At 38.5% G+C, this 27,398-nt stretch overlaps 1 protein-coding gene across 1 annotated transcript in view; it reads left to right on the top strand.

Annotated features, from left to right (window-relative positions):
* Positions 1 to 26,957, top strand: part of LOC110163324 (citron Rho-interacting kinase) — a 65,780-nt gene extending 38,823 nt beyond the window's left edge. The window contains exons 15-40 of the mRNA XM_055161495.1: positions 359 to 556; positions 4,165 to 4,358; positions 6,417 to 6,552; positions 7,055 to 7,159; positions 8,094 to 8,234; positions 8,869 to 8,976; positions 9,519 to 9,732; positions 9,947 to 10,093; positions 10,418 to 10,441; positions 11,029 to 11,193; positions 11,905 to 12,085; positions 12,406 to 12,494; positions 12,575 to 12,679; positions 12,868 to 13,034; positions 15,892 to 15,939; positions 16,465 to 16,545; positions 17,381 to 17,516; positions 18,779 to 18,918; positions 20,144 to 20,236; positions 22,519 to 22,627; positions 23,259 to 23,387; positions 23,964 to 24,044; positions 24,228 to 24,306; positions 24,864 to 25,037; positions 25,410 to 25,695; positions 26,934 to 26,957. Coding sequence (XP_055017470.1) covers positions 359 to 556; positions 4,165 to 4,358; positions 6,417 to 6,552; positions 7,055 to 7,159; positions 8,094 to 8,234; positions 8,869 to 8,976; positions 9,519 to 9,732; positions 9,947 to 10,093; positions 10,418 to 10,441; positions 11,029 to 11,193; positions 11,905 to 12,085; positions 12,406 to 12,494; positions 12,575 to 12,679; positions 12,868 to 13,034; positions 15,892 to 15,939; positions 16,465 to 16,545; positions 17,381 to 17,516; positions 18,779 to 18,918; positions 20,144 to 20,236; positions 22,519 to 22,627; positions 23,259 to 23,387; positions 23,964 to 24,044; positions 24,228 to 24,306; positions 24,864 to 25,037; positions 25,410 to 25,695; positions 26,934 to 26,957 — 3,354 coding nt within the window. The remainder of the gene's footprint in view (positions 1 to 358; positions 557 to 4,164; positions 4,359 to 6,416; positions 6,553 to 7,054; positions 7,160 to 8,093; positions 8,235 to 8,868; positions 8,977 to 9,518; positions 9,733 to 9,946; positions 10,094 to 10,417; positions 10,442 to 11,028; positions 11,194 to 11,904; positions 12,086 to 12,405; positions 12,495 to 12,574; positions 12,680 to 12,867; positions 13,035 to 15,891; positions 15,940 to 16,464; positions 16,546 to 17,380; positions 17,517 to 18,778; positions 18,919 to 20,143; positions 20,237 to 22,518; positions 22,628 to 23,258; positions 23,388 to 23,963; positions 24,045 to 24,227; positions 24,307 to 24,863; positions 25,038 to 25,409; positions 25,696 to 26,933) is intronic.
* The last annotated feature ends 441 nt before the right edge of the window (positions 26,958 to 27,398 follow it).

The raw sequence follows: 27,398 nt of genomic DNA, 5'->3' as shown, positions 1-27,398 counted from the left end.
CTCTGAATATATAAGATTACTCCAACAGTCTTGAAATGAGAAGGTCCAGGTACTGGTGGTTTTCGGATTCTATACTTGATAATGTCATACTCTCAGATGGAGGGCAAGAGCCAGATTTCCCTATTGGATGCATTGTATTTTACCATGACATATCCAAAAGGTAAATTAATTGTATCTATATTAATTAATATCGTTCTCTAGAATGCTGTAATGTCACCTGAAACCCAGCAATATTTTTCATCATATCAAAGCATGGTCCTCAAAAAGCTGATTTAGAATATTATGGGCCTATGAACTCTATGTAAGACTCTACTATTATAAAAACTTGGACTGACCTTTTGAATGTTTGTATTTCCAGGTGATCACAGACCTGGAGGAGCAACTGACCTCACTGTCCCAGGAGAATGCCGAGTTAAACCGTCAGAACTTTTACCTGTCCAAACAGCTGGATGACGCCACGGATGAGAGAGAGGCTCATCTGCAACTCAGCCAAGAGGTGGACCAGCTCAGGAGAGAGGTGGCTGACCGTGAAATGCACCTGAACAACCAGAAACAGGTGTGTTTTATTGTAATATATTTTACTTATTTAACATTACATATTTTTGTTACACATTTGTCAGCCAGTCACAGCCATACTCATTGAAATTTAGCCTCCTGCAGTTTAGACTTAGATTTACACAAACTATACTGATCCACAAGGGAAATTATTTGGACACAGTAGCTCACACATCAAAATATAATATAATAACAAAGAGGAAAAATTATGAATTGTAATAATAAAATCTAAATAAGTGAGAAAGAGACTGGTATTATTTTCAAGGAAATGCCACCTACAACGGTCCTCAGAACTGTTGGCTTCCTCAATATCTCTCTCTTCCTCTTTGCTTCTACTTCAACCCAAAACCTGAACAATAGGCAAAATCCTCCTCCTCCAGCTAAGTGGTCCACCTGACCAAGTCTAGCTAAAGATTTGGACATAGGTCTCCAGACACTGCACATGTTGTCCCAGTTGCCCTGAGGGATGGGTAATTTTCCTTCTTACAAGGATAAGTATACGGATCCTGAGTCTGAAATAAAGAGATGATGATATACTTTTTATCTTTTCTGATGTAGGATCGCCACCTACTTATCTACATGAAGAAGTCATTGCTTTGCCTAGACTGTTCCATAATTTATTAAACTTTCTATCTTCATTGGAATAAGCATCTGATCCCACAAGGCCAAATTACAGGTCAGATTTGTGAAGAGGCGACTCCCAATCACAGTAATATTTTTAGCAATAAAATCTCCTGTAACTGGATACTGGACAATCTCTATCGAGAAATCCTGTGGTGGACCCCACTAGAAAAGTTACTTTGAGCACCTCTAGTCATTTGTCTTTGTACACATTGGATAGTTACTGGTCTTATCAACAGTAATATTTGGAAAACATAGTTCACCATAACTTTAAATGGTAAATGGTAAACACATTTTTATATAGCTCTTTTCCACCTTCAGGGCACCCAAATCACTTTTCATCATATTCATACACCAGACACTGGGAGCAACATGGATTAAATGTCCTGCCCAAAGACACAAGACAGTATTCATCTGTGGGAGTTGGTATTGCAACCTGTGGGTCAATGGATCTGACCGCTCAGCCAATAATGTTCAATGATTTGAACCGCCAACACCAACTGAGCTACTGTTGCTTTACTTATAAACATTATTACTCTGAGTTCTGCGATGACAGCTCCACCTCAGCACTTGAAATTCAATTTGAATTATCCCAAATATAGAAGTTGTCATTTTGTTACTATTTCCAACCTGAGCCTTGAGTCAGACACTAAGTTTACTCCCACTCATTTTCAGGCATTTGCACACAATATCGATAGCAGTGACACATGACCTAGACAAACTGATGCTCTCGGTGTTCAACGTAAATCCAGAAATCCTCAGGAAAGCTCTGGATCCTTCTGCTGAGGAGGAAGAGGAGGCTGGGCTCAGATTGATGCATTGTGGGAGGATACATGTGTGGGTGTCCAGTAGCCCGCGCTGGGTCGTTGTGTAACCAGCCTAAGTCATAGACGAGGGACGAGTGGGCGGCATGTGTCATCGCTTCACTCCCAGGTCGAGATAGTGTGGACTTCAGAGGCTGCTGTGCTGGAGGGGCTATATTTGGACATGTTTATGGTGGTTCAACACTCTGCAATGTTAGAAATTAAAGCTGTTTTGTGTGGGCATCAAAAGAGGAAGCAGGAAATTTGCATAATGGTCTGTGTTTGTCAGAACATGTAAAAATAAAACTAAATTCCTTCTGTAACCAAAGCTACAATTGATTTTGCAAGTCAACTTTCCTCCTAAATGAGGAATGTAGTTTTTGGCAATGTAGTAAGCTTTAAAGGTACAATATATGGAATATGTGTTCCCAGATATGAGGTAATGATGTTCAAATCAAATATTACTACAATGTTGTAATGTTGATCCTTAATTACAAAAACAATAGACTCAGTGGCCAAGTGTTTAGTTGTTTATGTTATAATTTGGTATTTTGAACCTCAATAAAAGCTTATGTTGTTGTTGGAGGGTGGATATATGCAATTATTGTGTATATTTGTCCATTGCAGAGCTATGTTTTGCATGTTTTGTGTGAGTGTGAAAAACGGGGACCTTGAATTTGCATAAGGGTTTGTCAGAACATGTGAAAATAAAAAAACAAAAACAAAGGGAGGCTGAGTCTGGAGCATTCTGTGCAAGTAAACAATACTGCAGCTATCTTTAACTACACATCACACTAGCAGCTGTAGTAGAGATGGTGATAGAAGGGATATACTTGGATATTTGTACTGGCCCAGTGTTGTACAAATTTGCATAATTTAGTTTTTTAAAAGAAAACTGAAAGCTAGAAGGGTCTGGATCATTACAGTCATTTGTGATTGCAGCTAAAGTAGTCTTTGCCAGCTTTAAATGTATTTTGTAAAAGTTAAAATATATAGTTGCAGTATACTTTATTTGAATGTTTACATAATCATGCCAATATTTTCAGCAAACATTTTTCTCTTATCATTCTGCGTTAGTGCATTTTGTAAAAAAAATAACTTTTAAAAAAATGATGAACTATGTCCGTGGGTGGCACTAGTAGTTCTGTTGCTATAGCTACTAAAATGTAGAGCAGGTACTGACAAATAGCAGAAAATAGTGTTCATTTTTACCAGAAGTAAAGATTTTAAATGTATCTGTCCTGTTCAGTATGTGGAGTATTTGCCTTCTGATCTAAAAGCCTGTGGTACAATCCCTTCTCTCATTAGAGCACACTGCTGTGCCTTGGACAAAATAATAAACTTGATTAGTCCTGAGGCTACCAGATAGCGGCACATAATAATCCTCTTATGTAGAATGGATAGGGATAGGATAAGTTCTCATACCAAATCAAATTCTCTCTGCACACATATGGAAAATTGGGATTTGTTAATTATCTTTTTGAGAAGTTGTAATGAAAATAATAATGCTACTCTGAAAATTGTTGTCCAGTTAACTAAATTACATCTTCGCTCAATATATCCAAACATGGTTTACATAAGGAGACAATAAAAATAAATGTAATACATTTTGAGACAATGCTACTCCTTTCCCCAATTCAAAGCAAAATATAAAGCAGTGATGGTGAAATATATGGCGGAGTCCTGAGAAATGTTGTGTATTTAACTTATATGTATATGTGTATTATATGTATGAGTAACAGCAATTTAGCATAAGGTAGTATCATCATCTCTATAATTATTAAAAAGTAAAAAACAAAATTATATATATATGTTGGAATGGTAAGATGTCATACTGCATTTGGTGTAAATATTGAATGGGGGTGAGAGCAAATAAGTATTTTTACTTTACTTTCACTCCCTTTTGAGCATGCAGTGTGTTTTCCTTTCTTTTGTGAGTAATAGTATTTGTTATAATGCATATATGTAAATTTCTTACACATTTTTTTAAGCCAAAAGTGTCAACTGAAACTCATAGTTATGTCAAAATCTCTTCTTGTCTCATTCTTGTGGACCCAGTCTCATGTCCTTACTCATCTTGTGTGAAATGTCTCTTATTCCATACCTATTAAAGGACAACACATATTGTAACACCTTTCTTATACCATACCCATTAACTTGATACTTATCTTGACTCTTGCTTCAGAACCTGGAGACCCTGAAGACCACATGCACCATGCTAGAGGAGCAGGTGATGGAACTGGAGTCCCTGAACGATGAGATGCTGGAGAAGGAGCGTCAGTGGGAGGCCTGGAGGTCCACTCTGGAGGAGGAGAAGAGCCAGGCTGAGAGACGTGTGCGTGACGTACAGAGACTGCTGGACAATGAGAAACAGAACAGGTGACTCATCTGTATAATAAGAGGGGGTCGCTAATGTTAATATTTTTCTCCTTTTCTCTTAAAAGTGTGCTATGTAACTTTTTGGTTGGGGGTCCGTCACCTGCTTGTTTCTATGGATATGTCACTGCTCTACCTGGAATGTTCCACACAATGACTTTAAACAGCTCTGCATTACATTTATTAAATTACAGTTAATTTTATAGCTAAAAAATATTCAGAAAAATAGGGATTCTGTGAGAAAAAATTACAATGTTTGATAACATACTTCAAGCTACTCTTATTTTTACAACAGATAGATACATAACTGACTGACAAATAATATTACAATGTTAGTAAGGTATTATTGTTCCAAGAAACACTCGCTCAGGCAAGACTGAAAGAAATCTGTAGAGGCCTACAGTGTTTGTCACAAATTCTGCAATATATTGTCATAGGTTTATTTACAGGACAGGGAACAGGTTTGGGACATACATTTGGATGTATTATTATATTGACTCATAAAGTCTGTTTTGGATCAAGAAAACCAGACCAGAGGTAAGAAGTGCTTGTGTTTGGTTTGTTTACTTCGGGATTAACACTCGAGCATTGCGTTGGGACATAATATGAACTCAGTGTCTGTTTTGTAGAAAATCACATTTTAAGTTTCCAACAAGGTAAATAGCTTGGTAACTTATGTTTTTGCTGATTTACTCTCTAGATTGTTCGTCTGGAATTTTGGGGGTGTTGCAATGAATGAATTGGAGTTCCTGCAACATCCACACGGTTGCGTTTGGACATCAGAGTGAATTCCTCTCCCACAAGTTTATGTCCCAGTTTATTTTAAAGCCAGTGCAGACTGTCTTGGCGTGTTTAAATAAGTTGGGAATCAGATGCTTGTTAGAGATGCTACCAAAGCAATGCTAAACTCTTCTTGGTGTCAGGTGTAATGTGAGGTTGTTCCTAGGTCCTATGGAGTTTGTCTTTGTGTTGTGACTGTAGAGCTGTGCACGTGGGTTTGGGGCCACTGTGCAGGTGTTTATAAGGTGAGCTGCTGCTGCGCTGCGCCCATGGACGGTAAACTTTTTTATACAGTCCATGGCTGTGCCGTCATAACACACTCACTATGAGATTCTGGTTATGGGCATAGACCTTATAAAAATGTGTATATATACAGTCATACAGGGTATGATCCTCAATCATACCCTTAGACCCTTAGAGGATCTGGAGGTCAGATTTCTCTCAGACTTTGAAGGGAGCCAGTGGGCTGTTTTCAGATCGCCCCAAGCAGCTCAGTTGTGTACTTTGAAACGCAGGATATTAAGAAACTGACAGATTAGGCTGTTTTCTTGTGATTTATGTTATTTATAGTCAACATTTATGATTTAAAGACTAATATTGCCGAACGAATGTTTACAAATTTGCGTGATTGATAGGGAGTGCGGTGCCCCATCTCCCATTATGGACCAGCCGGCGCTGTTGATATGGTTGCTAACTAGTCTGATTTCTCAAAACTGAATAAATGCATGTTTTATACTGAACATATTCACTCAATTATTTATTTTTTTATTGATGCCTTTGGAGGTCACTAATGTAATATTTTTCTCTTATTCACTCTCTCCCTGTCTAGCTGTAAATGTCTAATTCTTATTGAGGTAAAAAAAAGTTTAATAATAATAATAATAATAATAATAATAATAATAATAATATAATAATAATAATAATAAATATCTTACATAATTTGAACATATGGCACTAAAAGGCAGGAGATATTTCACATTGTTTTTGCATTTGTGTTTGTGTCTCTTAAACATGCAGAAATGCAAAGTCGATAACTTTGGAATACACCTTTTTTTCTTTAACCATTCTCATTTTTACAAGTAGCTATGGTTTCTAGTGTGATTTCTCAAAAGGGATGACATTTATTTTTTTATATTTAACAGATTCACTCAGTTATTTATTTTTCAACTGACTCACCAAATGGCCCAGTTGTTTGTTTATCATTTTACTTTTAACTTATTTCAAAGAATATGTTGTACTTACTTAATATAATATAATGGTAATATCTCCATCTCTCTCCAGGCTCCGTGCTGAACAGCGCAGCTCTGAGTCCCGTCAGGCTGTGGAGCAGGCGGTGAAGGAGCATAAGTCTGAGATCTTGGCTTTGCAGCAGGCACTAAAGGACCAGAAACTGAAGGCTGAAAGTCTCGCTGACACTGTGAGAATTTAAACTTTCATTATTTTATTTTTTTATTTTTTATTTTTATCATTTTGAAGGTATGTACACCCAGCACACTAACAAAATAAACATTACAAGACATAATAAAAAGATGAGTCTAACACACATACAAACAGAAAATACAAACAAACATACAAACAAAAAAAAGCAAAAACAAAAAAGGGGAAGTGGGTGGGATGGGGTACGGGGGGTTTAAAACCTACTTTGTTTTTACTGTTTTCCATCTTGGAATGTGTTACCTCCCTGAGCCAAAACAAAATAACATTTTAGGGCTGTCGCATCATATTTACAAAGGTCCAACCTGCTTTTCCTTTTTAGGCAAATTCACAGTTTCTTTTATCTTGTATATTTCATTATCTATTGATTTATTTATCTTTTAATCATTATTCTATTTAATTTATTTAATTCTATTTAATCATTATTAACCCTTCAGGCTCTGATCTTCAGAGTATTCATTACTAAACATAAGTCATTTCCACAGCTGAACGACCTAGAGAAGAAGCACGCCATGTTGGAAATGAACGCGCGCAGTTTACAACAAAAGCTTGAAAGTGAGAGGGATCTCAAACAGAGACTACTAGAAGAGGTAATGTTGAATTATTAGAGATATGTTCCAAGAAATGGCTCACTCAGATGTTCTGTAATGTGTTTTCAGTTTTAGAAGTGCACTGTGTAACTTTTCTGGTGGAGGGTCCATCACCTGCTTGTTTCTATGGATGTCATTTTCACAGCTCTACCTTTTATTTATTTATGTACAGGCTTTATAGCTCAAAAATACCTAGAAAAACAGGCACTCTGACTGTAGGGTGTGTGGGTTGCCTCTCCACAGATCTGATCTGGTACTTGGTCTGGTTTAGTCTCCATGAAAATAGAACGGTTTAATGCCATACTTTGAAATTTTCTGGACAAAGCAATAACATCTCCACGGAGAAAAGCATTTCATGGACCCTCCACCAAAAAAGTTACACAATGTGCCTTTAATTTTCAGTTTCAGTCAGTCTTCACAGAGCTGTTCACAATGTGCTGCTGATTTCTAAGTGTTTACTGTGTGTTGTGACCATTACCTGACAAAGAAAAACACTTAAGACCACACAGGTCCCTAATTAGTAGCTAATTAACACAGAGGTACATAGAGGTGTATTTCTAGACATCTCTGCACAGAACATGACATGGTATTATAGCTAAAATCAATATTGCCATATAGTGAATACTGAGGTCTAGTCACTAATACAAATTTAATTTTTTTTAATTTAATTTTCAGCATTTGTGAATTTACCTCTTAGATATTTCACAGAAAAGTACAATGTTATCAATAGGAAAATCTGTCTCTTGACCCATATGACATCATCACATTGTAGAATCTGAAAAACACCAATAGAATTTAACTAATAATATCAAACCAATCTGAGGAGTTTGTCTCCTGCCTTACTCTGGGAGCTTGTTTGATCTCAAGAATCTCAGATGGCAAAAACACATCTGTCTCTTTTCTTTCAATGAATATAGGTCTGTTTTTCTCTTAGCAAGAGAAGCTGCAGCAGCAGATGGATGCCCAGAAGACACACATCTTTCGTCTGACACAGGGTCTTCAGGATGCTCTGGACCAGACTGACCTCCTCAAAACTGAGAGGACAGACCTGGAGTACCAGCTCGAGAATATACAGGTCTCACACTTTTACATGTTGTTTCTAAGTAGTCTGTAGTTAATTAGCTTATTTTCTTCGGTCATTTGGAATCATCATTAATCATATTACCAGTGATTGAACACAAAACTTTACGCATAACACTAAAGTTATTCCAAAGACTGAAGGGGTTTAGGCTGAAGAGTAACACTTATTTTGCCCTAAACTCTTTTTACAAATCATTATCTCTGATTGTCACACAAGTGATTGTGAAACAATGACATAAACATTTTTTTGGAGATGGACTTCAATGTTTTGCTCTTGTTGTCTGTTAAATAGCTACACATGACCTGCTGACCTACTCAAATCTTATTGTACAAAAACATCTAAATATGTGAAGTTGAGAAAGCTAATGGTCACTGGCTCCTGCATTAAATTTCAGTCTTTTTTCATGATTTTGTAAACTGCAGTCTTGTTGTTCTCCTTATGTCCCAGTGGTTTGTTTCAAAGTTACCTGCTTCCCCTTTAGCTCTCCCTTTAAACCACCTTACAGACCTCCCTTTGACCCTGCCCGTAGCCCTCCTCCCCTCCTCTGTCCCGCGTGTGCCCTTTGTGTAAATGAATTATTTGAGGTGAAATTGATGGCAGTAGTGATGTTCACTAGCTCCACCTGCAGGCCGTGTACTCCCATGAGAAGGTCAAAATGGAGGGCACCATCACGCAGCAAACCAAACTGATCGACTTCCTCCAGGCTCAGGCCCACGGCGGCTCCAAGAAGAAGAAGGTCAGGGGCTCTTCTGTTGTTATGGACAGTAAGAAAGATAGTGCTGTTGGAGGAAAAAAGATACTTAAGTGCCTAGGAGTAAAGAATAAGATACTTTATTTATTTGAGGAATGTAAGATCAGAAAATTATCTGTGGACATATTGAATTTTATCCTTCACTAAGCCTTTACCTTAAAGATGCATTGTGCAATCAAATGCTTTTCTTCATGGAAATTTTATTGCTTTGTTTGGAATGTTTCACAGTATAGTTGAGACCAAACCAGACCAAGTTTCAGGTCAGATCTGTAGAGAGGCAACCCCGCACACAGTCAAGATGCCTGTTTTTCTAACAATTTTTGAGCTATAAAACCCTCTGTAATTGAATAAATGTAAGGGAGAGCTGTTTAATGTCATACTATGGAACATTCCAGGCAGAGCAATGATATCTCTATAGAAACAAGCAGACCCTCAACCAAAAAGTTACCTTAAACATTTCAAATATATGTAAAACAAAAGTAAATCCAAACAAAGATCACATGTATATTTTGTATGCTTCTCTCTAGGGTCTGTTTGGTCGCCGTAGAGAGGACCTCATAGCTGCGATGGCAGCCCAGGCTCAGGCCCAGGGGCAGGGCCAGGCCTCGGCAACGCCCCCTCCTGTCCCACTGCAGTACAGCGACATGAAGTCTGCCCTGGACAAAGAGCGCGCCCGCTGCTCTGAGCTGGAGGACGCACTGCAGAAGATGAGGGCTGAGCTTAGATCTCTCAGAGAGGAAGGTGAGAGTAGTGTTTTATACCAGGTTCTATACAGGTTTTTTATTTAGAGTGACTTTACGATCTATATGAAGTAGGTGTGTTGATGTTTAAAGAGGAGAAAAGTATAGTTTTTAAGCTAGTCAGGCAGTTGCTGGGCCAGTTCTAACTCTTTTCTTCATACTACGGGACTATCAAGGTAATCATGTATTAAACTAAAAATGTTTACTCTCAATAGCTCTCCAGTACAAAGACCACAGCCCAAACCCATCATCCCGTCAGCAGATGATGATGTCCTCAATGGTGAAGTCTCCTGAACATCAGCAGGGCCCCAGTCTGAACCCATCAGGCTCAGGCCGCAGGAAGGACACAGCCACTCCAGAGGGTCAGTCTGAGACAACCACAACCAAAGGCATTTACACTTTTTCATTTTAAGCACCTGTTAAAAACTGTATGACTTTTTCTCTGTACGGGCATCATTTTGTGAAAAAGAACAAAGACCCTCAGATTATGTCACTATTTTATATATTTGTTACTATGTATTTATTTACTCAATATCCCCAGTTTGCCCAAGTCTAAACAAAGTATGTTCATGTTAACGAATACCTAGACTCCCTAAAATTTAGAATAAATACTGCATGCTCAATTGCCCTCGAAGCGAACAGGCCTAGATCACTGATGTATATTTTCTCTTCCGCACATCTCTCAGAAAGAAGGAGAGTCACTTTTGAAAGTAAGTCGTCCCAAATTCATGGTTTGAGCACAGTTTGGTCTCTTCTCCTTTTGCCTCATCCACATCTCCGAAAGGCCAGATTTTAAAAGCTCTGCACTCAAAACGTCCAATCACTCCAGAAAGGAAGTCATTTGTTTCTCTTTTGTAGTGCATTGTTTAAGAAATCTGAAGCTTTTTATATATAATTTGCTGAAGCTTGGTAAACCTGATTTGCAGATTGTTTTCTGCTCACAAGCACGTAAAATTGATGTAGGCTGCATTGCAACTTTTAAAACCTAAAAAGCTATTACACTTGGTTCAACTCAAGGTCGCTATTGATGCAGTTACATTTGTTTCCTACCTCAAACTGTTGCATGTGTAGCATGTATGAAAAACGTGTTTGCAGGGTTGTTTATAACATCTACATAATGTGACTGAATAAATCTCGTTTTTGATACAGCAGTGGAAGCAATGCACACTCACAATTCCTGTTTGGCAGTGGCTTGTTATGCATTTTACTAATCAACCTCTTATTTCCACTCACTTGAAGACATTGTAACATTAAAGCTGCTATAATGTTAAATGTATTACTTCCTGGTTGTGTCCAGAGTACAGCCGGCGCCTGAAAGACAGTCAGAGGGACAGGGACAGAGAGCGGGTCCACCACAACAACACGGCTCACCGCTTCACTGTGGGGCTCAACATGAGAGCCGCCAAATGCACCGTGTGCTTGGACACTGTTCACTTCGGACGCCAAGCCGCCACCTGCCTCGGTAATGCGCATTTTAGATCACTAAAGTTCATTCTAGCAGTTTCATCCTACTTGTCTAGATGTTAATTCTGCTGGATGTAATTCCAAAATATTTAGTATCTATATTTGTTACCTCTAAAAGCTCCCATATTAAATGGGAAACATAAAGACTTCTCAAAAAACATAAACATAAAGACATCTCAAAAAACAAAACGTGTCTGATATTTTTCTGTCTTAAACACGTGACAAACAGAAGTAGTTGATTTAAAATTTTGCCGCCACCCACTTATTCTTCACTTTCCTTATGTATCCCTAGCATTCTAATTATTTTGCAATGAGTTTGTGTGCACTTTCCACAGCTGTCAACTTAGTTTTGCTGTCACTTTAATGCTAACACTAACAACTAGCATGCTGACAGCGCACCAGCCTGGTTCATGGAAGATAAAAATATTATAGAATTACATGCAGACAGCATAGTCTAATTTTGTCTCTAAGAACTGCTTTTACAACATATCTGTACTGGGGCAAGACAAACTGTACTTAACCTCACAGTGAGAATGATTTACTCCTCACTGGTGTTAATAAAAGGCATCTGACACTCAATTTAACCATTCAAATGGGACTGTGAGAGACAAATAGATGTGGAACAACATCTAGTATGACATAATATAAGACATTTAAGAATTAGCTCCCCTTTGTTTGTTTTACTCATTTAAAGTTTTCCCTCTTGTAGAATGCCATGCGTTGTGCCATCCAAAGTGCTCCCCCTGCCTCCCTGCCACCTGTGGGATGTCCAGTGACTGCTCCCTGCACCTGTCGGATGGCCCCAGTCGGGACAAGGGCAGCTCTCCATGCCCGCAACTTAAAGAAGCCGGGGGACACATGCACCTGGAGGGGTGGATGAAATTGCCCAGGTCAGAACCACACCCAAACAATGTCTAGCCATATCGGCCTTATAGAAAAAAAGACTGCATCGATCTCCACTGTTTTTTTTTTTTTTTGCTTTTTTTTTTTTTGTTTTTTTTTGTTTTTACGGTAACATGTTTTTATAGTAACATTTTTTTTTCTTCTGGTGTTTAGTTAAGCAGATCTTATCCTGATTTTAGAGTTTGATTTATTATTTGGGTACTTACTGTGTACATTTTAGGTCAGCTGCCTGGTAAAAGTCATACCTATTACAGTCACAAATTTTAAAATGAAATTTATTTATGAATATTTTCAATTCATTTTACAGGAACGGAAAACGAGGTCAGGGCTGGGAGAGGAAATATGTGATCCTGGATGGCACTAAAATTTCTATCTACGACATTGAGCCTAGAGAAGGTTATACACATTTATCAGTGCAATATTCTTTTTATAGTTCTTATGCCCTAACAAACATTTTATTATTGAATACATTTCAGATGCGGTGAAGCCACTGGAGGAGTTTGACCTGTGTCTGTGTGATGGAGAAGTGATGGTCCATGGAGCTGTGGGAGCCTCAGAGCTTCCCAATACAGCAAAGTCAGGTAAGACTTTAGGTTTGGAGTTAGTTCATTAGCATTTTGGAGAATCAGAGAAGATATAGAGGTGCTTATGTTAGGAAAATAAATTGTTTTGGTTTGTGATTTGACTGAAAACCTGCTTCCATTATTCACATAACTTGCATTATAATAAAAAAATAGATGAACTGAGATCAGAATCTTTTGTTTGTCAGATGTTCCTTATGTTCTGAAGCTGGAGTCTCGCTGCCACACCCCCTGCTGGCCGGGACAGGCAGTGTACTTCATGGCCCCCAGTTTCCCAGACAAACAGCGCTGGGTGGCAGTGATGGAGTCTGTGGTGGCCAGTGGAAGAGCCTCCAGAGAGAAGGCAGAGGCTGACGCAGTGAGTATTTAATCATAATCATAATACAAACATTTACTGATGTACTGCCTGTAAATTAAAGCAAAAACAAATTACACTTACTAATTGTTCACTACAGAAATTTTCTCTTATATTTTTACAAGAAGTAGGACCATGACTATTGCTGGGTTTCAGATGACATCTCAACATTCTCTTGGCCAATCATATTTAAAGGTGCATTGTGCAGGTTTTCTTGTGGAGGGTTCATCAAATGCTTTTCTCCATGGAAATGTTATTGCTTTGTCAGAAATATTTCACAGTGTGACTTTTAACCTTTCTATCTTCATGGAGACCAAACCAGACCAAGTTACAGGTCAGATCTATGGAGAGGCAACCCCACTCAGAGTCAGAAAGACTGTTTTTCTAGGTATTTTTGAGCTACAGGACTGTCTGTAATGGAATAAATGTAAGGTAGAGCTGTTTGATGTCATACTGTGGAACATTTCAGGCAGAGCAATGACATATCCATAGAAACAAGCAGGTGGCAAACCCCCAATCAAAAAGTTACACAGTGCACCTTTAATAGATATTAGTCTCAGCTAAAATTACAAATGTTATTAGTTTTGTTGTTATATAGTAATGTCAAGGGTCAAGTTTGATCACCAGTAGAAATGATGAGGTTCAACATTTGCAAATTTTGATATTTCTAACGAAAATATTATTTAATGAATATGAAAAACTGAAGTATAACATTTAGAATCTGAAAACCACCAATATCGTTGAAGTTGAAGAGCAAAAAAACATATTTTTAAAGATGCATTGTGTAACTTTTCTGCTGGAGGGTCTGTCACCTGCTTGTTTCTATGAATTTGTCATTGCTCTGTCTGGAATTTTCCACAGTACAGTCCCTGACAAAAGTCTTGTCGCTTATCCATTTTGTAGAAACAAAAGCTTATAACCTGACTTTAAATTAATCGATTGGTTTTAGAAATGTCTCATATGAAAGCTAAAACCCTCCCAAATTATGCTCAATATACTAAAATAAATTTGCTTCACTGAAGAAAGATTGATCATTTAATGAACACAGAAAGGTCAGATTTTGACAAGACATAAGTCTTGTTGCCTTGTCATATGATGCACCCAATCCTAGATTACAGCCTCACCTGTGATCAGTTACTGATCAATCAGTTAGTGGGTGTGTATAAAAAGAATCCCAGCACACCAGACCTTCACATCAACTGCAACTTGACCTCTGACAACATGCCTAAGATCCACCCTGAGACCAAAGCATTAATTATCAAGAGACTGAAGACCAGATCCACTGCTGAGGTGGCTGACACCTTCAATGTGTCTCAGCGTCAAGTACAAAGAACAAGAAAAAGATCTGAAATGACTGGAGATGTTTTTGACAAGCCCAGGTCCGGCAGACCCCACAAGACAACTGCTCGGGAGGACCGTTCGTTGATTTAAAAATCCAAGGCCAGCCCCTTTTCCACTGCAGCAGAGCTCCACCAGGCCTGGTCACCTCAAGTCCCTGTGTCAACCAGAACAGTTTGTAGAATTCTGTCTCGAAATGGCCTCCATGGTCGAATCAGTGCACAGAAACCAGCACTAAACAAAAGGCAATTAAAAAACCGTGTGGCATTTGCCAAGGCCCACAGCCTGCTAAAAGGATGGACACTGGAAAAGTGGCAGAAGGTGGATTGCTCAGATGAATCCTCGGTTGAATTACATCACAGCCTCCGCAAATATTGCAGGAGACCTACTGGAGCCCGCATGGATCCAAGATTCACCCAGAAAACGGTTAAGTTTGGTGGCGGAAAAATCATGGTCTGGGGTTACATCCAGTATGGGGGTGTGCGAGACATTTGCAGGGTGGAAGGCAATATCAATAGCCTAAAATATCAAGATGTATTAGCTACCTCTTACATTCCCAACCATAAAAGGGGTCAAATTTTGCAGCAGGATGGTGCTCCATCGCATACTTCTATCTCTACATCAGAGTTTCTCAAGGCGAAGAAGATCAAGGTGCTCCAGGACTGGCCAGCCCAGTCACCAGACATGAACATCATTGAGCATGTCTGGGGTAGAATGAAAGAGGAAGCATGGAAGGCAAAACCAAAGAACCTTGATGAACTCTGGGAGGCATGTAAGACTGCTTTCTTTGCTATTCCTGATGACTTCAACAAATTGTATGAATCATTGTGGAACCGCATGGATGCAGTCCTTCAAGCTCATGGAAGTCATACAAGATATTAAATATAGATCTCACAGCACCAGTACTTAATTCACTGACATTATGCAACATATTTTTGTATTTGAAGTAAATTATTTGTTCAATTTTCTGTAGGCGACAAAACTTTTGTCTTGCCAAAATCTGACCTTTCTGTGTTCATTAAATGATCAATCTTTCTTCAGTGAAGCAAATTTATTTTAGTATATTGAGCATAATTTTGGAGGGTTTTAGCTTTCATATGAGACATTTCTAAAACCAATCGATTAATTTTTTAATTTAAAGACTTTTTTCAGGGACTGTATGACATGAAACAGAGGGGTTGCCTCTCCACAGATATGAACTTGTAACTTATAACTTGGTCTGGTCTGGTCTGAAACATTCCAGACAAAGTAATAACATCTCCATGGAGAAAAGCATTTGACGGACCCTCCCCCCAGAAAAGTTACCCAATGTACCTTTAAATATTCACGGTCAAGTCAAAACCATCCAAGTTCAATCAGATTATGCGTGCTACCTCTTTCATGTCATTAATTGTACTCTCTCTTCTCTCTCGCTGCTGTCTGTTGCTTTGCCATCCTACGCCATTGTTTGTCCATATATGGGCATGTTTTATTAATTTGCTCATTCGGATCACCTCATTGGGTCTCATTGAATTAACAGGCCACTGCTGTGTTCCAAAGACCACTGCCTCTGTCTCCTCTGGTCAAGGTAAAAAATAAACAAGATGTGGCTGCTCTCTCACTGCACATGCTCCATCTGTCTGCTGCATGCCACCTCACACATTTCTTTTGATTTAGGGTAGTTTAAATGTATTGTCAAAACATCTGTGTTCTATCCTGGTTTGTCACTGTTCACCAAATAGTTGTGACTTCGAATTCTGCATTGACACTGTTAGAACTGACAGTTTTGGTGTACTTTTCTTACCCCAAATGCCCCATAATCCCCTGCTGACGCTCGGACTCAAGTCATCTGCTCAAAATCAAAAGAACAAAATATAATGAAAACTGCTTCAATTATGATGTGTTGTAATTTATAGAAGAAGAAAGAAGAAAATGTCAAAATGACCCAACAAATGAAGATGCATTTTACATATTCATCTTGCCTTATTAAAGCTTGACTTGGTTCCAGCTCTGTCAGACCCTCCTGTCCCCCTTTGAGCTCTGGGATTACCTTCAAGTCACGACCCCACTCACCTTTCCCCTTTGACCTTTCTTTGTGACCTTTCATTTCCAGAAGCTCTTGGGGAACTCTCTACTGAAGCTGGAAGGAGACGACAGACTGGACATTAACTGCACCCTCCCTCTCACTGATCAGGTACGACGAAAGAAATATAGACGTCCGCCCACTTCATGCTCATTATTATTAATGTACGACATTATATTGTGTTAATAAAGGTTTGCAATATCTAACTTTTATTGCGGAAGGTCTGCCACCAGCTTGTTTCCAGAAATATGTTATTGCATTGGCTGGAATGTTCCACAGCATGGCATTAAACTTACCTATCATGCGTTTATTCCATTAATAGGTGTTTCATTGTTAAAATAAATCCCTTGAAAAACATGCTATTTCACTGTGACCCCCCTCTTCACAGATCTGACCTGTAACTTGGCCTGGTTGCTTCATCTGGCTGTCTCCATGGATATACATACATTTAATACATGTGGAACATTCCAGATAAAGCAATACATTTCCATGGAGACAAGCAGGCAGTAGTTACATGTGTTCAGCCATGAGATAGACCAATATACGGGGGCAATATTTTATTACCACTTGATGTCTGAATAAACGATACACCGGCAATTATTTCTTAAATGTCACATCACTCAATCCAAGCTGTTCTGACAAAAAAGGATATTTAAAAAAAATACATGCAGTGCTAGCTTGGAGAGCCAGCTCTAATATGTGGGTGCTATAAAAAATCATTTATTCACAATGCATTTATTTCAAACTAAAACAAGACATGAGCCTGTTTTGAATCTGTAAATATCTCAATGACGTGCGTGCTGTTTTGTCAGATTTCAGTCCTACTCATCATCTAACAGACATCTATGGGCTGCTCGGGGCTCACAGCCAGGACCTGCTCTCACCACATTGTGTTCAGCAGAATCATTTGTTCTTTCTTCTCTCCATTTTTGGGATGTTTTTTCAGATTGTCCTTGTGGGATCGGAAGAGGGACTGTACGCTCTCAACGTCATTAAGAACTCCCTGACCCACATTCCCGGCCTGGGCTCCGTCTTCCAGATCCATGTGGTCAAAGAGCTGGAGAAACTGCTCATGATTGTTGGTCAGATGTCATGTGCTTTTGTGCTTCTTTTAATGTTCATTGTTTTTATTTAATCTTTATTTTATTAAGCAGAACATTATTATGCTGAGATAGTTGGGCCAAAACAAAGATATAATAACTTTAACAAGAATAACTGTTTTCAAGATGTAGCCATACACTGCAAAAAAAACAATAGCTGCATCTAGCCATTGTTAAAATGAAATTGGATTTGAGTTACTTTGATTAGACTACATAGACATTTATGATTATTATTTAGCTTCAAATAAGAAAATGAGTTTCCAAATGCCCACTGGCAAATAAAGCTTGAAATGAGATGTATTGTAATTCTGATGAATCAAATACTAATCAAAACACCCCACAAGTTAATACATCTTTACTGTTAAAAACTACTGAAATGAATATTGATATCTGAAAGTGAGATTATCCGCCTTAGGCCCAGTTCAGACCTGGGGTATATCTGGTGGAACTTGGAAAACCAAATATTTTCTTATGTGATACTGTCTGTAACCACAGAGAATACACATGTGGTTGAGAATGAGGAGAGATACTCAGTTAATTGTCAGACTCCCCGCTTTGTGTAGGTCCCAAACATGGCTAAAATGTTGCATCAGTGTAAATAAAAATATCAATATGAAGTTAAAAATTTTCAACTTATATTTAAGAAAAACTCCAGTCCAAATCTGCTGTCTTTCTCATTTTTTTCTGTTAAAAATAGAAAGAAAAAAGTAAAAAAAAAAAAAAAACTAAACCATTTACAAGAACAGTGGTTGCAAAAATGCAACCAAAAATATAGTGCTATGTACTGTAAAATAATAATAAAACAATTCTTCATAAGAAATTGGGAAGTTACAAGAAATCTGTTCTAATTGGGGCGATATACCTGATCCACGTGTTACAAAGACAATAAAATTCGTTTCTTTGGATGTTTATTGTGTAAGTTAGCTTTTCCATCTTAAATATTTCAAATCTTATATGAATCCAGCCATCCAGTAAAGGCAGGATTGGCCATTTTATGTAATATTCTTAGCTTGTAATCACTTTTCCGGTCCAAGAAAATAACCCAACCTAAATACAGAATTTCAGAATCAAATGTTGTGTTCACTCCAAATTTAATCTTGTGTGGATTTCACTCCAATAGATTTTTAATTTGGAGCAAACCCAGAATATGTGGTAATGATTCCCTGCTTTGCAGATATTTCATGGTTGATTTTTATAATGCATCTTGAGCAATCCATAACTAAACAAATTGTGTTGTCTTTCAGGAGACGAGAGAGCCCTGTGTTTGGTGGAGATCAAACGTGTGAAGCAGTCCCTGTCTCAGTCGCACCTGCCCAGTCAGTCTGAGCTCAGCCCCTACATCTTTGAGACTGTCAAAGGCTGCCACCTGTTTGCTGCTGGGAGGGTAAGCCAGGATACTGTTGATACTGTGTATAAGTCTGTTGACGTTCAGTGGTTGAAGGTAACAGAGTACTGACTTAAGTCGAATCTTAAAGGTGCAGTGTGTAAATTTTCTGGTGGAGGGTCCATTACCTGCTTGTTTCTGTGGATGTGACATTGCTCTCCCTTACATTTATTCAGTTACAGTTTTTATTTTATAACTCTAAAATACCTAGAAAAACAGTGATTCTGACAATAAGCGGGGTAGCCTCTCCACAGATCTGACCTTTAACTTGGTTTGGTCTCCATGATGATAGAAAGGTTTAATACTATATTCACTAGCGAGGACCACGCCAACAACGACATAGTGCGAAGAAGTTTATTGATAATGTACGAAGTGAGGCAGAGATGGCTGGGTTGAGACTATGGGTGGGGGCTCCGTCTCAATCTACAATTGGCCCAGCCGGAACGGGACCCCGCTTATAGGGGTCTTATGACTGAAAGACAAAATAGGGGATGGGAGGGTGAGATCAAGTTAGCTGAGACAAACTGGGGTGATGGGAAAGGCTGCTACATATAGGCTTCTGGGAAATTAAAGGGGATGGTCGAGGTGAGTTGTGGTTCGCTGGTGAGAGGAGAGGGTGGCTGAGGCGTGGTCCTGCTCCTGAATCTCAGTTAATTGTATTAACTACATTTGTGAAACATTCCAGACCAGGCAATAATGTCTCCATGGAGAAAAGCATTTGACGCACCCTCCACCAGAAAAACTACATAAAGTTACACAATGCACCTTTAGTTACATTTTTCTGTGGATACTTTTCACTTTTACTTCACTACATTTGAGTGCAAGTATCTGTACTCTCTACTTCACTACATTTTTGTAACTAGACTGAAAAGTAAAAAGTACTTTTCAAATTATTGTAGGCGTTATTTTGCCGTGTTTGTCATGTTGACTTTCTTATTCCAACTTTGGCTTTGAGCGATACAAAATTCATAAGAAAAATGTATTCATTATTATTAATTGATTAGTTGCTATCATTTTTAATCAATATCACTACATTTTAACAAGTACTTTTACTTTTTACTCCTAAACTACTTTTTTAAACAGGTACTTTAATACTTTGACTTAAGTCGATTTTTTCATGTGATACTTTACCTTTGTATCGGTACTTTTAATTAAGTAACAAAATGGAGTACTTCATCCACTACTGTTGACTTTATAATGATTAGCTGTGTTGTTTGATTCACAGGTAGACAATGGGTCATGTATATGTGCCGCCATGCCCAACAAAATCACCATCCTGCGCTACAATGACAATCTCAACAAGTACTGCATCCGAAAGGTATTTACCATGGACTTTGTGAATTTGTAGGTTTTGTAGGTGTATTTTTTCATGTTTTTGTAAAGCATTCAAAAGTTCTGCATTTAATTTCCTGGTATTGGGTGATCCTTGTTGAATTTGAATAATTAAATTAACTTAATACAATTTCATTTCTAGCTACGCCATAATAAAGTTGAAAGATTTAATGAGGGTCTGAATCCACTGTACTAACATAATTGTACTAATTATAACAACACTTATAGTAATATTGTCAGCTAGTTGAGTTGCTAAAAACAATTATATGAAAGCCTTGGTAAATTAGTGTCAAAACAGATTGGACAGTGTTTGTTATGTCCTTTCATTTAAAGGCCCTGTGAGTTTTAAGTCATGTTAGAATGTTATTACCTCATCAAAATATACCCACAGAGTTGTGTTTTTCAATCACACATATTTTAGTAATCCTGCATTATTAGTCTGTCTACAACTCCAAAGCTCAAAATGGTCTGTTCCACCTTGTGATGTCATGGTGTGGTCATATTCAAATTAACAGCTACCTTTTACCTTCTTTTTAGTAGAGGTTGGCAATTTCAGAAATGACTCAAATTGTTCTAGTGAAAGTGTGTGGAAAAAAGAAGTGGAGTACTTCCTGTATTACCACATGACATCACAATGTGGAACAGATTGTTTTCCGTTTGAGAGAAGAACTTTTTGGTGAGGAAACAACATTATAACATAGATCTGACCTTAAGTTAACATGGGCCCTTTAAAAAATATGTATATATGTAATATGATATTAGTATAATATTTTGGCAGAAAATTTCAGTCCATACAATGTACTGATAGTTTCTGAAATGGCATTTTGACATTGACTTGATCTGATAGCAGTGTTCTATCTTTTCAGTCCTGTCTTTTGAGGAGTCTATAGTAAGAAACTCTTTGAAACCACACAGATTTAAAAAGCTGACCTTAAACTTGTGCCTTTCAGACAGCATCTCAGTATTGATTTTTCTGTCTCAAAGAGTCAACTGATTCTTATAACTCACTCTAAATGTTAAACTATCTTCTTCAAATCCCTTCTAACCTCACACGCTGCAGTTATGTAACAAAAAAATCATTGTACAAAATAACCTTTTCTGTCGCCAGTTTAAAATATGTATGTTTTCTGATAGACCATTTCGGACAGTCTGTTTCACGTACAGAATGAGTGCTATGATGTACTCTACTTTTTGTAAGTGATTTCCAAACTTTTTTTTTTCCTTTCAGTGATTCATATTTTAGCAGTTTAGCTGTATAGTTCTTGTAGTCTCCTAACCCTACGTTTGGACCTCTTTTATGAAGTCATTTGAAACCCACTATGAAACTAGCTTCCCTCTATTATTGTTTGTTACAGTGAAATTCTGCCTTTTGGCATCAGGTTTGTCCTCACAATTATAAATATACAGACACAGTAGTATAATAATGTGATTGTATGATGTACAGTATAAATTTGTGATAAAAGCATCAGCTCAACTTCAAGAGTCCTGATTAGACCTCAGCTCTCAGCATAGCATACTGATGTTGTGTTGTTGGGCAAGACATTTCTGTCATGGTTAAGGACATGGCTTAGCACTATCAGATGTAATGCATTTTGAAAATCTTATATATAAAGTTATAATAGTGTTCCCTCTTTATTATCTTACTGTTACTTATTTTTATATTGTTGTTTATCTGAGGCTGGAGTGCTCAGAAAATTCCTGTATTCACCTATCCCTTACCCTCGCCAACTGCTCTATATTATAACAAAGAGAGGGTTCAGAATCTCATGGCTTTTTTTTACAAGCCTAAGCCTGAAGATTAGATCAATATCACAGTTTACAATGGACAAAATGTAAAATTGTATTCTATTTCTGTTATAGTTTATTAAATACATGAAAAACATGATAGGTGTTCTATGAAGTGGGACCAAAGCCATAAATAAATAAATAAATAAACTTCACCCACAACATTTAAATAAAGCTGCTAAACTGGGCAGTAGTGGGAGGACTAAACACTAGAGTGAAAGATTAGGGTCAGGGGTCAGGGGTCAGGGGATAGAAGAAACAGTATGATTGGTTGAACAGGTATACACACTTCAAGCTCCTCCCCTGCAGCCTGGTGTTTGCAAAGCCAGAAACACCTGGCAGTCTTCTGTGATGTTACCAACTACTGCAACTGCATATTAACACCATATACACAGTTTAGCAGTGAAAAAAGTGGATTTAGTGTTTAGTTCCATTTTAAGTTCCTTATTTCTCAGTCCTCTCTGTGTGTATCATTGCTCACAGGAAATCGAGACACTGGAGCCGTGCAGCTGCATCCATCTGACGTCCTACAGCATCATCATCGGCACCAACAAGTTTTACGAGATCGAGATGAAGCAGTTTGTTCTGGAGGGTGAGACCAGCACACTCCATAAAACATCCAGGCCCAAAACACCAACGAAACATGGGGTCATTCTCAAACAATGTTCTCTCAAATCTGCACCGTTTACAGTCTAGTTTTCAAAGTGGAGCACCATTTTAGAGACAACTTGCAGAGAAATATAGTGGACTGATTATAGCTAGTTCCCCAGAGACTATATATTTTGTACATTTGTTACATAAGTCAAACATTAGAAGGACTGAAACCAGCAATATTCAGAAACATTTGCTTTGCCAGTAAGTTTACACCAACTTCAAGCATGAACTTAGCGTTAATGTATTCAGACTAAACCTGAAAAACAAGAGTGGGCGAAATAAAGTTTTCAAAGCCAATTCTGTCTCAGAGATAAACATGTCTAGACTGTATTTTCTCACAACCAATGCTGAGTTAGCAGAAGAAAACTGACTTATGGGTCTATGGATGGCATTAATATTTACTACATAGGCTACTGCAAGCACACTCTCTTACTTACCACTAGGGGGGCCTCTGTACGTGGTGTTGCCTGTTTAATTCCCCTTTTGCTGCTGTTTTGTAAAATGTTTAAATGATTAAATTATTTGATTTCAGACATAGTGTTTATCCCAGTGTCGTGTGCTCATTTCAGACTTCTTGGACAAGAACGATGTGTCTCTAGCCTCGGCGGTGTTCGCTGCCTCCACTCACAGCTTCCCCATCTCCATCCTGCAGGTGGCCAGCAGCCTGCAGAAGGAGGAGTACCTGCTCTGCTTTCATGGTCCGTCACCGTGACAACACATCTTAGCTTTGGCTTTGTGAATGAAACCTTAAGCATTGACATTTTTGCCATTCATTCAAGTAGCTTCTTCAGTTCTGATGCAGCTTTGATAGGTCCTATTTAACATTTTTTGACGCTAACTATTCAGAGGTGCACTGTGTAACTTTTCTGGTGGAGGGTTTGCCAAATACTTCCAAGGAGAGGTTACTGGTTTTGTCTGAAATGTTTTACAGTATGGTACTAAACCTTTCTTCTTTGTAGAGAGCAAACCAGATTAGTTACAGGTCAGATCTGTGGAGAGGTTACTCCACTCACAATCAGAATGCCTGATTTTCAAGTCATCTGTAATTGAATAAATGTAAGGTAGAGCTGTTTAATGTCATACTGTTGAACATTCCAGGCAGAGCACTTCCATATCCATAGAAACAAGCAGTTGACAGACCCTCAACCAAAAAGTTACATAATGCACCTTTAAGAATCAATAATGGCTTACAAAAAGTGTGCTTAGTTTAGTAACGCTCAATTGGAAATAAAGTGACTTATGAATAAAAATGAGTGTCTTGTTTGTATTTGCAGAGTTTGGTTTGTTTGTGGACTCTTACGGTCGCAGAAGCCGCACTGAGGAGATCAAATGGAGCCGAGTGCCACTGTCATTCGGTAAATAAAAAAATCTGTTTGCTATTTACTGTAGATTGTACAATGAGATGATGTCCTTTTCCCAAATAGAATACAGATACAGCCAAAACCAAAGTCCATAGCATACTGCTGATTGGCAATAGTCATTACTGCCTCGCTCTGTAGACCATAATGTAAACTCAAACTAAAACTACTGTGTTGCAGCCTACAGAGAGCCGTATCTGTTTGTGACGTACTTCAACTCTTTGGATGTGATCGAGGTCCAGGGACACTCCAGTCTTGGGTAAGAGTATTAGAAATGAGGCAGGACCTTCATTTTTCTGAATGAATAAAATAATCATATTAAACTGCACACTGGCCCATCCCCATTCAAAACATGTTCTTTGTAGCTGTGAAACGTTCACACTTTCACATAGACATACTAGTCCTTCTCAAATAATTAGAATATCATGAAAAAGTTCAATAGTTTTTGTCACTCATTTCAGGAAGTCAAACTCATATATTATATAGACTCATGATACATAGAGTGAAATATTTTTTATGATTATGGCTTACAGATACTGGAAAACCAAAAATTAAACATAAATTATAGTCCTTTATAAGATCAATTTAAAAAGTGATATTTTAAACAGAAATGTCAGGTTTCTGAAAAGTATGTTCAATTTTATGCACTCAGTATTTGGTTATAATAATATTCTATCACATTCTGAATGGACTTGTAGGCTAGATGTATTTTTCAGATCAAATTCATTAAATATTGTCTGATAAAACAGAAACTTGAAATACAAATTACAAATATCAGTAAATCCTAAATAACAATAAAGCTGTTGTTTCGTTCAGTCCCACAGTGCTGGCTCACCTGGACATCCCAAACCCGCGCTACCTGGGCCCTGCCATCTCCTCTGGGGCCATCTACCTGGCCTCTTCGTACCAGAACAAGCTGAGGGTGATCTGCTGTAAGGGCAGCCTGGTGCGGGAGAGCGGGGAGCTGCAGCGGACCGGCTCCAGCAGAGGGTCAGGAATACTTATGCATATTCTCTATTTGAATGAAGTTGGTATCAAAAATATTTAGCTATCATCAGATTTTTGAGGGGAAAAAAATCTGATGATAATAATAATTTCAGTTCATATCCAGAAGCATTAAACTTTGAGAGATTACTCAAATATAAATTGCTATAGTATAAGTAATAAATGAGGCATCACATCCCTTTGAAAATCCCTTTGCAAAACCCAGTGGAGATAGCCTATTTTGTTCTCTACAGAAGACTTTTACATAACAGATTTTCATTCAACCCCAGTACATTGAATTTCATGTCTGTCATTCTTGTCAGTCGTCAAACTCACAGCAAAATATATCTAAAGTCTCCCACTGTTTCTCTGCAGGAGTCCCAGTAAGCGAGGGCCTCCCACATACACGGAGCACATCACCAAACGCCTTTCCTCCGGTCCGGGGAGCCACGAGGGGCTGCACCGCGAGCCCAGCACCCCTCACCGCTACAGGGAGGGACGCACCGAGTTCAGGCGGGACAAGTCTCCAGCACGGCCCTTGGAGAGGGAGAAGAGCCCAGGCAGGGTGCTGGACAGCCGCAGAGAGAGGTCCCCAGGGCGCTTTGGGGAGAGCACCAGACTGCACGCTGGATCAGTGCGCACACAACTGGCCCCGGTCAACAAGGTGAGTGGCAACATGGTGATGACGGAGATTTTACTTAGGATTTTAGATTCCACAAACCTGACCGGCAAGATGAATTCTCAGAACATTTATGAGCTCACAAACATCCAGAGAATCCTGTTGAGATTGCCTGGGCCACCAGTGGTTCAGTCCAATCGCAGGAAGCTTTGTGGTTTGGGCAGAAGCCCAAATCAACCAGAACTGAAATGGCAACACGGATGAATGGACTTCAGCCCATTTTAGCATTTTTTTTTTCTTTTTTTAATGTGCAGATTGAAGCGCTTTGTACATTTGTGGACAGGAAAGATGTCTGTGCTTGGTTTAAAAATCAAAAGATTACATTTCTGCAATTAAATTCTTCCTCATGACGCCTCTGCAGATCACTTTCAGCGAGAGCCACTCCAGATTGATGTATAGAATTCACTTTAGAGTGCTGCACGTCAGTCTGGTGTGAAACAGGTTAATATGCCACAGCATTTGAAGAATGTTTATAACCTTAAAATAAAAGTAAAATCACAAAAATCTTGACATAGAAATTGTACTTTGTTAAACCAGACTGGCTCCACCTAGTGCCTCCGTGACTAGGTCAGGAATTGAAATACACTAGACGGTTTGCCAAAACCCCGGAAGTGCGAGTTCGAGTACCAGCCAGTCAGCGAAGAGCCATACATTCTGTGTTGGCTACAATTCCCGAGATCGATGATTTAAAACCGGAAAAAAGAGAATGTAAAGAGAATAATAAAGATAATTTTATCAAGGGGAAAAACGTTATTGTCCCTCTTCCTTGGGATTTGGGAAAAGCTTAATATACCACTTAGCCCCTTTAGAGGCGTATTACATATGACACGACCAAATAGCAGTGATTGGTTAAATGAAAAAAGTACCCGTCTACTGTCAAGTGAACTAATTCTAACACTGAGAGGTCAGCCACATTCTAAGAAGTGAAACCGGCCGATGAATCAGGCTAGCACATTGTGCCATCCCTCTGCCAATGCCCAGAGATGTTCTTGAGGGTGGATTATATTTTCATCAAGATGGAGGAACGTTATACCAAAGTTAAACCATTTTCTTATTGTTAGCCACAAATGAACAAGGAGATTCCCTTTTTAGTGTCAATGATAAGAATCGGGAGCTTATCGTAAGGGCAATTGTTAGGACAAACAAACATTATGTAAAACTGGTCAACATTAGATTTTAAGATAATTCACTTATTCATTGTTTGTTTGGTTTTTGTCTTACAGGTGTGGGACCAGTCTTCAGTTTGAGCCAGCTCACACAGCGCCTCCTGGTGGTGGGGAATAGAAGCACACTGTTGTTCACTGACTGTCCTCATGGCCTGTACATAGCCTTAGCTCTCATAAAACTAGCCCATTCCAAGTGCACAGAGACGCCTCCTCCGACAATCCACGTGATACTTCTCTGGGTCGTCCCAAAGGAAACCGGTCACAGGGAAATCATGCTCTCCAGGTTAACAGATCTTTATTATATATATTGTACATACGCATATTGAAGTGAGAGTTTTTTAGACAAAGGGAAAAGTCGGCCGGGAAAGCCATGTATATTTTTTTTAACAAATTTCTAAAGATGTTGCTGGGAGATTCGTGTTGCTGGTAATTGAGTATTCAGATTAGTTAGATGATATATATAGAGTAAGATGCGGCATTTTGCACAAAGAGATTGGATTTGAACAGAGCCAGTCTTGTCTT

The sequence above is a fragment of the Boleophthalmus pectinirostris genome, unplaced genomic scaffold, assembly GCF_026225935.1.
Source record: "Boleophthalmus pectinirostris isolate CB_2022bp ecotype Guang Dong unplaced genomic scaffold, ASM2622593v1 HiC_scaffold_4, whole genome shotgun sequence".
Classification (NCBI taxonomy): domain Eukaryota; kingdom Metazoa; phylum Chordata; class Actinopteri; order Gobiiformes; family Gobiidae; genus Boleophthalmus; species Boleophthalmus pectinirostris.
The sequence above is the reverse complement of the archived record's forward strand: the minus strand, read 5'-3'. Positions and strand labels throughout refer to the sequence as shown.